Source organism: Neomonachus schauinslandi, chromosome 8 (genome assembly GCF_002201575.2).
Source record: "Neomonachus schauinslandi chromosome 8, ASM220157v2, whole genome shotgun sequence".
NCBI lineage: Eukaryota > Metazoa > Chordata > Mammalia > Carnivora > Phocidae > Neomonachus > Neomonachus schauinslandi.
The window spans coordinates 82,852,788-82,865,783 of record NC_058410.1 but is presented as its reverse complement, the minus strand read 5'-3'; the positions used below and the strand labels follow the sequence as shown (position 1 = coordinate 82,865,783).

General features: G+C 39.7%; 1 protein-coding gene across 1 annotated transcript in view; it reads left to right on the top strand.

The window, feature by feature from the left end:
* Positions 1–12,996, top strand: part of MTO1 (mitochondrial tRNA translation optimization 1) — a 29,306-nt gene that overhangs the window by 1,516 nt on the left and 14,794 nt on the right. Inside the window, exons 2-4 of the mRNA XM_044917367.1 lie at positions 4,650–4,849; positions 4,934–5,051; positions 12,222–12,511. Of these exons, the coding sequence (XP_044773302.1) occupies positions 4,650–4,849; positions 4,934–5,051; positions 12,222–12,511 (608 nt within the window). The remainder of the gene's footprint in view (positions 1–4,649; positions 4,850–4,933; positions 5,052–12,221; positions 12,512–12,996) is intronic.

Here is a 12,996-nt window from a genome sequence, read left to right as displayed (position 1 = left end):
TTTTGAATCAAAATCTCATTTGTGTGGTAATTTAATATAGTGGAGTATCTTTTTTTTTTTTTTAAGATTTTATTTATTTTTTAGAGAGCGAGCGAGAGAGAAACAGCATGAGAGGGGAGAGGGTCAGAGGGAGAAGCAGGCTCCCCGCTGAGCCGGGAGCCTGATGTGGGACTCGATCCCAGGACTCTGGGATCATGACCTGAGCCGAAGGCAGACGCTTAACCATCTGAGCCACCCAGGCTCCCTATAGTGGAGTATCTTAAATATTTCTACGTGGCCTCAGAAAGATAGCTTTGACTTAGTGGGTTCAATGGACCTAAGAATGCAAAAGGCAAGAATTGTCCCGTTGTGATTTAGTCATTATCATGTACCAATAATGAAATGAGAGGCGGAAAGTCTTTTATTTTCTACTAACCTGGAAAATAATGTTTTTTTGCCAACTATTTTTGCATTTCACAATGAAAGAGAAAAGCCTTGTGCATCTGTTTATTCTGTGTCTTATTACCTATGAATTTCATGGAAATGTTCAACATTAAAGAGATTGACATTCTGAATTTCAATCCAGGCTTCACTGAGTTCTAGCTGTGTGACTTTGGACAAGGGACAGTTTATTTAACCCTCAGTTTCTTTCTCTATGAAATAGAAATAACAGTACCAACTTCAGTTTGCTGTAAAGTTTAAATCAGAAAATACATGCAAATAATCTGGAACAGTGCCTGACCCATTAAGTGGTTCAGATGTTAAACTATTTTTTTACCATAAGCTTTTCCACATAGCCAACTTAAATTTTTTAGTAGAGTGAAAAATGGACTGATTTATACATTTTTATTACCATTGCCAACCCCAAGTACCACACTTGGGATGTTAGTAGTCTACCTAAGAACACAGATGACAAATAGACTTTCTTGTTCCAACTCCACGTGATTGGGAATGAAGGATAGTTTCCTGGAGTTCTATGTAGAGAAAGATCTTGAGGGCTAAGCAAAAGAAAAGTGGCATGTTCAACTTTTATGGCTGTAAGGAGAGGGGCTCAACATTGATAAATATATTTGAGAAAAGGTTTTCAGCAGTTTAAAAAGACAAAGATTTCTTTGTAACTTTCACAAGTGTAAGTTTTACAAATAGGTATATAATGTACAGTAATTCAATAAAGGGCCTGCTTGGCAGGGAGCCTGCTTCTCCTACGTGCTGCTCCCCGCTTGTGCTTGCTCACGCTCTCTCTCTCTGATAAATAAATAAGTAAGTAAGTAAAACAACATGGAATAATGGGAACAGTGGTGAGCTGGAAAGTATATCCTCATCCATTGTTTTGTTTGTTTTTAACAAAAGCTTCATGTATACCAAGCAAAACATCACCAGCAAATCACTGAGTTATGAGCTCTGATCTAAAAGTATCTGAGGGGCGCCTGGGTGGCTCAGTCGTTGAGCATCTGCCTTTGGCTCATATCATGGCCCCAGGGTCTGGGATTGAGCTCTGCATCAGGTTCCCTGCTCCGCGGGAAGCCTGCTTCTCCCTTTCCCACTCCCCCTGCTGTGTTCCCTCTCTCGCTGTGTCTCTCTGTCAAATAAATAAAATCTAAAAAATAAATAAATAAAAGTATCTGAAATGTATCCTGTCTAAAGATTGGAAGAGGATTACTTAAGAGTGATACAGAATAATAGAAAAAAAATTATACTTGGTGATATTTCACATTTCTAATTTCTGTTTTGATTATTCATTAATAATTCAGATATTTCAAGTGTGATTAAGTTATTGTGGGTTTTTTTTTTCTCTAAAAAAAGTCTTTGTCTGAAACATTTATAGTTGATACAATGTCTGGAAAAGAAGGAAGTGTGTAGAGCTATAAAAGATGTAAGATCGGACCTGAATCGATACCTGGGAATTCATTATACTATTCTTTCTTACTCTTTAATAAAATAGCTTAACATTGGGTCACCTGGGTAGCTCTGTCAGTTAAGCATCTGACTCTTGGTTCAGCTCAGGTAATGATCTCATGGGTTGTGGGATAGACCCCACATGGGACTCTGCACTCCAGGGAGTCTACTTAAAGATTCTCTCCCTCTGCCCCTCCCCCAACTCATGCTTCCTCTCTCTGTCTCTCAAATAAATAAATCTTTAGGGAAGCCTGGGTGGCTTAGTCGGTTAAGCGTCTGCTTTCGACTCAGGTCATGATCCCAGGGTCCTGGGATCGAGTCCCGCATTGGGCTCCCTACTCAGCAGGGAGCCTGCTTCTCCCTCTGCCTGCCATTCCCCCTGCTTGTACTCTCTCTCCCTGACAAATAAATAAAATCTTTAAAAAATATATAAATCTTTAAGAAAGAAATAGCTTCACATTTGTATGTGAAATAATATGTTGAATTAGAAACTCAGGAATGCAAGTTGGTTGCTTTCATAAATTCAATGATAGGATATTCACTGTTTATCGATTTTATGCAATGTATGGAGCACTTTTCTAAGATATTCATGTAGGGATACTTATGTCAATAGTAATATTTTACATGTGAGAAAGTCATATAAAAGTTTTTAAATGTTGCTGCTAATGGAAAATTATTTATGATTAAAATTTTTTAAAGCCAATTTGAAGAAATTATGTGATTTTTGAAGAAGTGAAAAGCAGAAGCAGAGAGTATTTTACACTGAGAAATGTTTTACACTGGGAAATAAAACAATTATTAGTAAATGTTATTTATTGCTTATTCTGTGCCAGACACTGTGCTAATTGCTTTGTGTACATTCTACCATTTGCAAGTAACAAATCCTTATTATTCGATTAATTTAAACAAAAAGGAGAATTTATTTTTTTATTTTTTTTTAAAGATTTTTTTTTATTATTTATTTATTTGAGAGAGAGAATGAGATAGAGAGCATGAGAGGAAGGAGGTTCAGAGAGAGAAGCAGACTCCCTGCCGAGCAGGGAGCCCGATGCGGGACTCGATCCTGGGACTCCAGGATCATGACCTGAGCCGAAGGCAGTCGCTTAACCAACTGAGCCACCCAGGCACCCGAGAATTTATTTTTTTTAAACTTATTTATTTGTTTGAGAGAGAGAGAAAGAAAGTGAGTGGGGGGAGGGACAGAGGGAGAGAGACTCTCAAGCAGACTCCCTGCTGAGCACAGAGCCTGATATGGGGCTCAATCTCAACAACCCTGAGATCATGACCTGAGCCAAATCAAGAGTCAGACCCTTAACCAATTGAGCCCACCCAGCTGCCCCAAGAATTTATTTTTTAATAAGAAATTTGCAGGTAGGTCAGTTTTAGGGTTGGTTAATTCAGCAGCCCACAATGTCTAAGGACTCATTCCTTGAATATCTCCATTATGCCATTCTTGAATTGTCTTCAAGCTAGCTATCCTTACGATTACAAAATGGCTATAATAGTTCCAGGTGTCACATCCAGATATGACAACTTCAACCTAAGAAGGGTTTTTTTCCCTCCTTGTATCTCTTTGAAGAGGAAAAACAACCCATTTTTAGAGACTCCCTCCCCAATAGGTCACCCCTCATGACTTATTTCCCATCCCTAACCCAGACAGTGGCAAGTAGAAACAGGATTACCATGATTACTTAGATCAATAAAGATTTATTCCTACTGAGTTCAAGTCACATTCCCAGAACACAAAGCCTCCTAGGGGAGTGTTTGCCTAAATAAAATTGTGATTCTGTATCAAAGGAAGGGGGGAAATAATCTGCAGCTATCATTCTTGTTTTTACAGTAGGGAAACTGAGGTAGAGAAAATTAGATAACTTGACAAAATGACAGAGCTTGTAAGTGGTAGATATAGGAATTGAGCCAGGTTCTTTTCACTCATTCCTGACCCATACTTCTAATCACAGCACGATTCAGCCTCCTTATGGAGACTATAAAAACTTTCAGAGGGCTTGGTGGTGGCTATGGTGGACCTACAAATGTTGACATAGCTTTCCTATCCCTCCACCTCCCATAAAAACCTTTGAGATAACCACATGAATTTATTTTTTTTTTTATTAAAGATTTTATATATTTATTTGACAGAGAGAGACACAGCGAGAGAGGGAACACAACCAGGGGGAGTGGGAGAGGGAGAAGCAGGCTCCACGCAGAGCAGGGAGCCCGATGCGGGACTCGATCCCAGGACCCTGGGATCATGACCTGAGCCGAAGGCAGTCGCTTAACCGACTGCGCCACCCAGGCGCCCAACCACATGAGTTTAGACCTCCAAATAAGACTAGGGGAATTTAAAGAGAAGGTATAAAATATGGTTTCTACTCTCAGGAAGCTTATAATTTAATTATTTTTACAAAATAAGCAAAAAGAAAACAGCAGATGACATTTATGGAAGACAATTGATGATAACAGTGAATCAGAGCCAAGGGACTTCTTAAAAGTATGCTTGATTTGGGGAAGGGTTTTAAAGGAAAAGGCAACCTAATGAACCAGTAAAAATATGTGTCAAGGAAAAGATTCAAAAGAAACTACAGTCAATGGTTTGTCTCCCAAGATGCCCTGAATGACTCTTACATCCCATTGGGATTTTCTAATTTTCTCTCTGGTGATTGCTTCAATTTTATTACATGAGATGATTCTAATCACTTGTACAGACATTTCCCTATTAAACACTCACTACGTACGGGGTGCTCATATATTTATTTTATGTCTGTTCTCCTTAGGTCAGATGTCCTGTAATCCTTCCTTTGGTGGCATTGGCAAGGGGCATTTAATGAGGGAAGTTGATGCCTTGGATGGCCTGTGTTCTCGAATCTGTGACCAATCTGGTGTACATTACAAAGTATTAAACCGGCGTAAGGGACCGGCTGTTTGGGGTCTGAGAGCTCAAATTGATAGGAAACTCTATAAGCAGAACATGCAGGTAAGGATGGGGCAGGAAAACAGGAGAGACTGTAGTGATTATTTATTTAACTGTTAGGTTTCAACCTGTGTTCTCTTTTGACAGAAAGAAATCCTAAATACACCGCTGCTTACTGTTCAGGAGGGAGCTGTAGAAGACCTTATTCTTACAGAACCAGAGCCTGAGCACACTGGGAAATGCCGTGTCAGTGGTGTGGTTTTAGGTGTGTACTTGTTATAGATGATAATAACAGTATCAGACTCCATGTGAAAAATTAATTTTAGAGCAGAATGGAGATGTTTAGCTTATTCTAGGAAATTGTTGTGTTTTCTCTTCATGGAAAAGGAAGACTGCATAAAAAATTATTTTCCTCCTTTCATCTTGATCTTCATGAAGCTCAGTCAAATTCTGGGCTCATTTATACCATCTTAGTATAGTACTTTATAACCTACATAAATGTGTTTTTCTCCTGGTCCTTCTGTTGTAATTTTTATTTTTCCTAGTCCTGACTTTAAGTTTTTAAATTTATATTATACAATGTTATATATATATTTTTTATTTAAAGGAGTTATGGATTAATTTTTTTAGAGAGGGGGAGGGGCACCGGGAGAGGAAGAAAGAATCTTAAGCAGGCTCCATGCCCAGTGCAGAGCCCCATGTGGGGCTTGATCTCACGACCCTGAGATCATGACCTGAGCCGGAATCAAGAGTCAGACGCTTAACCAACTGAGCCACCCAAGCGCCCATGAATTAATTTTTTAATCAAAATAATACATGCACATAACTTTTGCAAAAATCAAATAGAATTTAAAAGTTCATATGAAAAACAGTTATCTCTTTATAGACTTAACCACTTCAGTTTCACTTTTGATATGTACTTACATATTTCTTTCTTTTTTTAAGATTTTATTTATTTATTTGACAGAGAGAGAGACAGCGAGAGCAGGAACACAAGCAGGGGGAGTGGGAGAGGGAGAAGCAGGCTTCCTGCCGAGCAGGGAGCCCGATGTGGGACTCGATCCCAGGACCCTGGGATCATGACCTGAGCCGAAGGCAGACGCTTAATGACTGAGCCACCCAGGCGCCCTGTACTTACATATTTCTAAGTAATATGCTTATATTTGTACTCCCTAAATTATCAGTATTAGACATTATTAATTTTTAATAGTAGCTCTCTTTAATCCCCTACTTTCATTCTCTCTATCCTTTTTTTTTTTTTAAGATTTTATTTATTCATTTGAGAGAGAGACAGAGCATAAGCAAGGGAAAAGGCAGAAGGAGAGAGAGAAGCAGACTTCCTGCTGAGCTGGGAGCCCGACATGAGGCTTGATCCCAGGACCTAGAGATTGTGACCTGAGCCACAGTCAGACTCCCAACCATCCGAGCCACCCAGGCACCCTTCTCTCTATCCTTCTAATGTAATTATGCTATCAATTCTGACTGATAGTATTTATATTATTATGATTATATTGTTATATATTATGATTAAATATTGTTCACTACAGATCCAAGTAGTGTGCTATGTTTGTTTCCTTTCATAGACCTCTTTTCTTTGCCTTTGGTTAATATTTGCTTTATTTTTAATTTGCTTATTTTACTTATGGACTTTTTCAGCTTTTTCATTAGGGAAAAAAAACTGTCGGGGCACCTGGGTGGCTCAGTCGTTAGGCATCTGCCTTCGGCTCAGGTCATGATCCCAGGGTCCTGGGATCAAGCCCAGCATGGGGCTCCCTGCTCGGCAGGAAGCCTGCTTCTCCCTCTCCCACTCTCCCTGCTTGTGTTCCCTCTCTCGCTATGTCTCTCTCTGTCAGATAAATAAATAAAATCTTAAAAAAAAACAAAGGAAAAAAACCTGCCATTTTCTCAATAGTCAAGTAATCTGTAAATTCTGCTTTTTCTTTAATACTTCCCTCCCAGAGACATCAACTTCCTCAATCCCCCCCCACCCCCCGCAGGCAATCTGCTATAATCAGGACAATTGCTCTCTAGGACCTCTGCACAGATGTTATTTTGAGCCTTCCTTTTACTACTATGCTGTGTTACATCATCCCATGTTTCTTGAGACTTCAGTCTTGTTCTTTCTTATTGCCTCATTTTGCTGGAGCATATCTTCCCAGTAGCTTCCTAAGGAAAGAAGCAAGGAAGGCGGTTTTTTTGTGTTTAAGCATATCTCAAAATGTCTCCCCTTACTTGACACTTTATTTGTCTGAGAATAAAATTTTAGTTAAAATTTTTTTCTGAGAGGGCGCCTGGGTGGCTCAGTTGGTTAAGCGACTGCCTTCGGCTCAGGTCATGATCCTGGAGTCCCGGGATCGAGTCCCGCATCGGGCTCCCTGCTCGGCGGGGAGCCTGCTTCTCCCTCTGACCCTCTCCCCTCTCATGTGCTCTCTCTCTCTCATTCTCTCTGTCTCAAATAAATAAATAAAATCTTTAAAAAAAAAAAATTTTTTTTTCTGAGAATTTTGACGGTCTTGTTCCATTATCTTTTAGCTTCCAGTTTTGCTATTAAAAAGCTCAGTGTATATTTGGGCCACCTGGCTGGCTCAGTCAGAGCATGCGATTCTTGATCTTGGGGTTGTGAGTTTGAGCCCTATATTGGGTATAGAGATTGCTTAAAAATAAAATCTTTAGGGGCACCTGGGTGGCTCAGATGGTTTAAGGGTCTGCCTTCTGCTTGGGTCATGGTCCCGGGGTCCTGGGATCGAGACCTGCATTGAGCTCCCTGCTCGGCAGGGAGCCTGCTTCTCCCTCTCCTTCTGCTGCTTCCTCTGCTTGGGCTCTTTTGCTCTCTCTTTCGAATAAATAAATAAAAACTAAAAAATAAATAAAATCTTTAAACAAAAAAAATTTTAAAAATAAATAAGATAAAATTTTTTTAAAAAAACAGATGAACATATGTGGTGGGGGAAGGAGAGAGGGAAACAAACCACAAGAGACTCTTAACCATACAGTACAAACTGAGGGTTGGATGGAGGGAGGTGGGTGGGGGATAGGCTAGATGGGTGATGACTATTAAAGAGGACACTTGTGATGAGCACTGGGTGTTGTATGCAAGTGATGAATCACTGAATTCTACTCCTGAAACCAATATTGCATTGTATGTTAACTAACTAAAATTTACATAAAAATTTTTTTACATCAGTATGGAGTAGAAAAAATAAAATAAAATCTTTAAAAAAGAAAAAAAGCTTGGGGTGCCTGGGTGGTTCAGTTGGTTAAGTGTCTGACTCTTGATCTCAGTTCAGGCCTTGATCTCAGGGTTGTGAGTTCAAAGCCCCACATTGGGCTCTATGTGTGGAGCCTACTAAAAAACAAACAAAAACCAACAATAAAAAAAAGCTCAATGCATATTTACATTTTTTTGTATATGAAAGGTTTTTTCCTTTCTAAAAGCTGGGATCTTGTGTTTGTCTTTGGTGTTCTGAAATTTGAAAGTAGTTTAGACTGCTCTTTGTTCATTCATTATGGTGGGATACTAAGTGTTCCCTTTTAATCTGGTAATCTGTCCTTGATCTGCATATTTTCTTCTATTATTTCTCCATGCTTTCTTTCTGTAACTCCTGTCCCTTTCTGGATTGGTCTTCTGGGCTTCTTCTATTTTTATTTTTTTGTCATTTTGACACACTTTCTTAGAAGACTTCCTTAAATTTACTGTCCAAATCCTTGTAATGAATTTTTCTAAATTTGACCGTATTTTCATTTATAAAGTGTCCTTTTTTCTGATTGTTTCTTAGCATCTTGTTTTGTTTCTGAATTTAATATCTTCTTTAATCCACATAAGGATTTTAATTATCGATTTTTGAAGTTTCCTTTGATCTATGTGGTGTTTTCTCCAGATTCTTTATTCTGTTTATTTGGCTGCTTATTTTCATGTACATGGCCTTCCTCAAGTGTCTAGGGAACTTCAGCTGTCAGGTTTTTATTTTTATTTCTTTTTATTGTTATTTATTTTTTAAAAGATTTATTTATTTATTTATTTTAGAGAGAAAACGAGCAGAAGCAGGAGAGGGAAAGGGAGAAAGACTCTCAAGCAGACTCAACACTGAACACAGAGTCTGACGTGGGGCTTGATCTTGGGACCCTTAGATCACATCCTGAGCTGAAACCAAGAGTCAGATACTTAACCGACTATACCACCCAGGAGCCCCTAGGCTCTCAGATTTTTAAATGAGACAGTAAAATACTGGAAGATTTGCGTGTGCACAGTTAAATTTTATTTCTTGCCCTACTCTATAATCTGGTGATTAGGGGTTGGACTGGCCTTTTTGTTGGTGAGCTACCAAACATCAATGACTGATTTAGTAAAAGAATCAGTCTTCTGCCAAGGGGGCTAATATGGCTGCCTGCTGGCATTCTGGGAACAAAATGGTAAGAGGACTGTGATAGAAAATCTCATCATTTAAAATGCAGTTCTTGACTTAATTCCCCTGTTTTGAAAGTAATTTATATTATAGATTTATTTTTTTGAATGGGGAATACATATACATGGTAAACAGTTTATTTATTTATTTTTAAGATTTTATTTATTTGACACAGAGAGAGACAGCGCGTGAGAGAGGAAACACAAGCAGAGGGAGTGGGAGAGGGAGAAGCAGGCTTCCCGCTGAGCAGGGAGCCTGATGCGGGGCTCGATCCCAGGACCCTGGGATCATGACCTGAGCCGAAGGCAGACACTTTAACGACTGAGCCATTCAGGCACCCCACATGGTAAACAGTTTAAAGGGGACAAAAGAATGTGTAGTGAACAGTGGTCTCTTTCTCATCTTGTCCCCCAGCCAATCAGTTTTCTTCCTCAGGAACATTTCTAGTTTCTTGTGTAGTCTCTCCATCTGTATATATACGTATTTTCATGCATACGGATATATTTGTATTTTATCACATAGCAATAGCATATTACCCACACTGTTCTGTACTGTTGGTTTTTTTTATTTTTTATTTTTTTAATTTTTTTTTTTTTTAAAGATTTTATTTATTTATTTGACAGAGAGAGACACAGCGAAAGAGGGAACACAAGCAGAAGGAGTGGGAGAGGGAGAAGCAGGCTTCCCGCAGAGCGGGGAGCCCGATGCGGGACTCGATCCCAGGACCCTGGGATCATGACCTGAGCTGAAGGCAGACACTTAACCATCTGAGCCACCCAGGCGCCCCCTGTTGTTTTTTTTTAACCACTTAATGTGTCTTTGCTTTTGGGAGCTATTTCTTTTTTTAAGTTTTGGTTTTTTTTAAAAGATTTTATTTATTTATTTGACAGAGAGAGAGACATCAAGAGAGGGAACACAAGCAGGGGGAGCGGGGGAGGGAGAAGCAGGCTTCCTGCCGAGCCTGATGCGGGACTCGATCCCAGGACCCTGGGATCATGACCTGAGCCGAAGGCAGACGCTTAACTGACTGAGCCACCCAGGCGCCCTTAAGTTTGTATTTTTGTTCTGGTGATTAGTTTAGTAACTGATTTTATATAATGTGCTTTATCTTCTCTTTCTTCTGTCAGTGTTTACTGGCTTTCCTCTCTGAATAGTTACTGAAATAGTTTTATTTTCATTTCCTTTTCTCTCCCCTTCCTCCTTTCCTCTCCAGATTTAATGATTATATTGTTTTTCTTAGTGCAGACCTTTATACCTTTAATTTGTTTATACTTCTGTTACTTAATTTAATAACTTTAAATGCTATTTTTGGGGGCACCTGGGTGGCTCAGTTGGTTAAGTGACTGCCTTTGGCTTGGGTCATGATCCCAAGGTCCTGGGATCGAGCCCCACATCGGGCTCCCTGCTCAGTGGGGAGCCTGCTTCTCCTGCCTGCCGCTCCCCTTGCTTGTGTTCTCTTTCTCTCTCTCTCTCTGTCAAATAAATAAAATCTTTAAAATTACTTTTTGACCTTGTTTATATTTTATAGGCACAACAATACAGTTTTTTATTGTGGCAAAATGTACATAACTTAAAATTTGCCATTTTGGGGGCTCCTGGGTGGCTCAGTCGTTAGGCGTCTGCCTTCGGCTCGGGTCATGATCCCAGGGTCCTGGGATCGAGTTCCACATCAGGCTCCCTGCTCCGCGGGAAGTCTGCTTCTCCCTCTCCCACTCCCCCTGCTTCTATTCCCTGTCTCACTGTGTCTCTCTCTGTCAAATAAATAAAATCTTTAAAAAAAAAATTTTGCCATTTTTTGCCATTTTTAAGTGTACAATTCAATACCATTAGGTACATTCACAATGTTGTGCAGCTGTTACTACCACCCATTTCAGAACTATTTGATCATCCTAAACTGAAACTCTACCCACTAAACAGTAACTCCCCATTACCCAAAGATTAAGCCTAACATTTTCCTATAAGATAGGTCTGTCTACACACAAAACCTTTATATATACACTTAACTATTTCTCTCGTTTTCAGCCCCAACCTTTGTTCCTACATTCCTCAGTTCTCATTCTCAGTTCTCCAGTTTGCAGGCTTGGAGGGCAAGTTATTTCATTCTCATTGGTACGTTCTCCTCATATTCTTTTTTTTTTTTTTTAAAGATTTTATTTATTTGAGAGAGAGAGTGAGAGAGAGAAAGAGCACAAGAGGGGGGAGCGGGAGAGGGAGAAGCAGACTCCCTGCTGAGCAGGGAGCCCGATGCGGGACTCGATCCCGGGACTCCAGGATCATGACCAGTCGCTTAACCAACTGAGCCACCCAGGCGCCCTCCTCATATTCTTGAGTTACATCCTTCTCCCCTCTGCTGGATCAGTTATTGCTCTTCCATCTGCTTTCTGTCTTCTGAAAATATTTTGAGAGTCCTCATCTTTTGACAAGTTCTCTCCCATTACTTGTCCCTTTGGGTTTATACCCTTTTTTTGCCCCTTTATTTCATCTTCTTGGAGTTTTAGGAGGGAGAAGAAATCATGTGAGGGGGGCGCCTGGGTGGCTCAGTCGTTAAGCGTCTGCCTTCAGCTCAGGTCATGCATGATACCAGAGTGCTGGGATCGAGCCCCACATCGGGCTTCCTGCTCAGTGGGAAGCCTGCTTCTCCCTCTCCCACTCCCCCTGCTGGTGTTCCTTCTCTTCCTGTGTGTCTCTCTCTGTTAAATAAATAAAATCTTTAAAAAAGAAAAGAGATCATGTGAGGTAGTCTATCATATTTAACCAGGAGTCTAAAATTAATTTTAAAAATTAACTGAGACTACCTTTTCAGTACTGACATGATTTTAGGAACATGTGAATTAGTTTTTATATGTTACTGTGTTCTCTCTCCCAGCAGTCTTGGATTCTTGGTATTAATAACATACAGTCTTCTAACTTATTTAAAATTCTTTCTCAAGTTTCTGAAGACAAATTTTCTCTGTAGTTCTAATGTAAAATGGTCACATTTCAATTAGATCCATGGTAACAGGTCACAATTTTTACTCTTTCTTATCCTTTAGCGGATGGAAGCACAGTACATGCAGAGAGTGTGGTTCTGACTACTGGGACGTTCCTGAGAGGCGTGATTGTAATTGGACTGGAGACACATCCGGCAGGGCGTTTAGGGGATCAGCCTTCCATTGGGTTGGCTCAGACTCTGGAGAAGTTGGGGTTTGTGGTGGGAAGATTGAAGACTGGGACTCCACCCCGAATTGCCAAAGAGTCGGTTAATTTCAGCATTCTAAACAAGCAGACACCAGATAATCCATCCATACCATTCAGTTTTATCAATGAGACAGTGTGGATTAAGGTAAGATAATTTATGAAAACTTAACTTTACAGTTGATGGTGGCTATTCACAGCAGCATATAGCCTAACTCTCCCTCCATCCCTCTCTTCCTCTCTTCCTTCCCTCCCTCTTCCTTCTTTCCTTCCTTCTTTCTCTCTTCTGCCCTTCCTCCCTTCATTCCTTCACAATTCACCTTACATTCCTACTACTTAGGGTGCAAAAAAGTGATATTTAACAGGATTAGTTAATTTGGCTAATTGGGTGTTTCCCCATAAGTTCTTAAGTTTTGTTACTTCAGTAATCTTGCCAATTTAAACTTTTTTGAAACAATTGCAGACATACATAAATACTGCAAGACCATTAAAACAAACTCTTGTAAACCATTGAAATTCACCCACTGTTAATATTTTACTATATTTATCTCTATAGAAATATAGAGATATATGTATATATTTAATCTATAAAACAGTAATATAGACATTTGTCCTTATTCTTTTCTTTTTCCA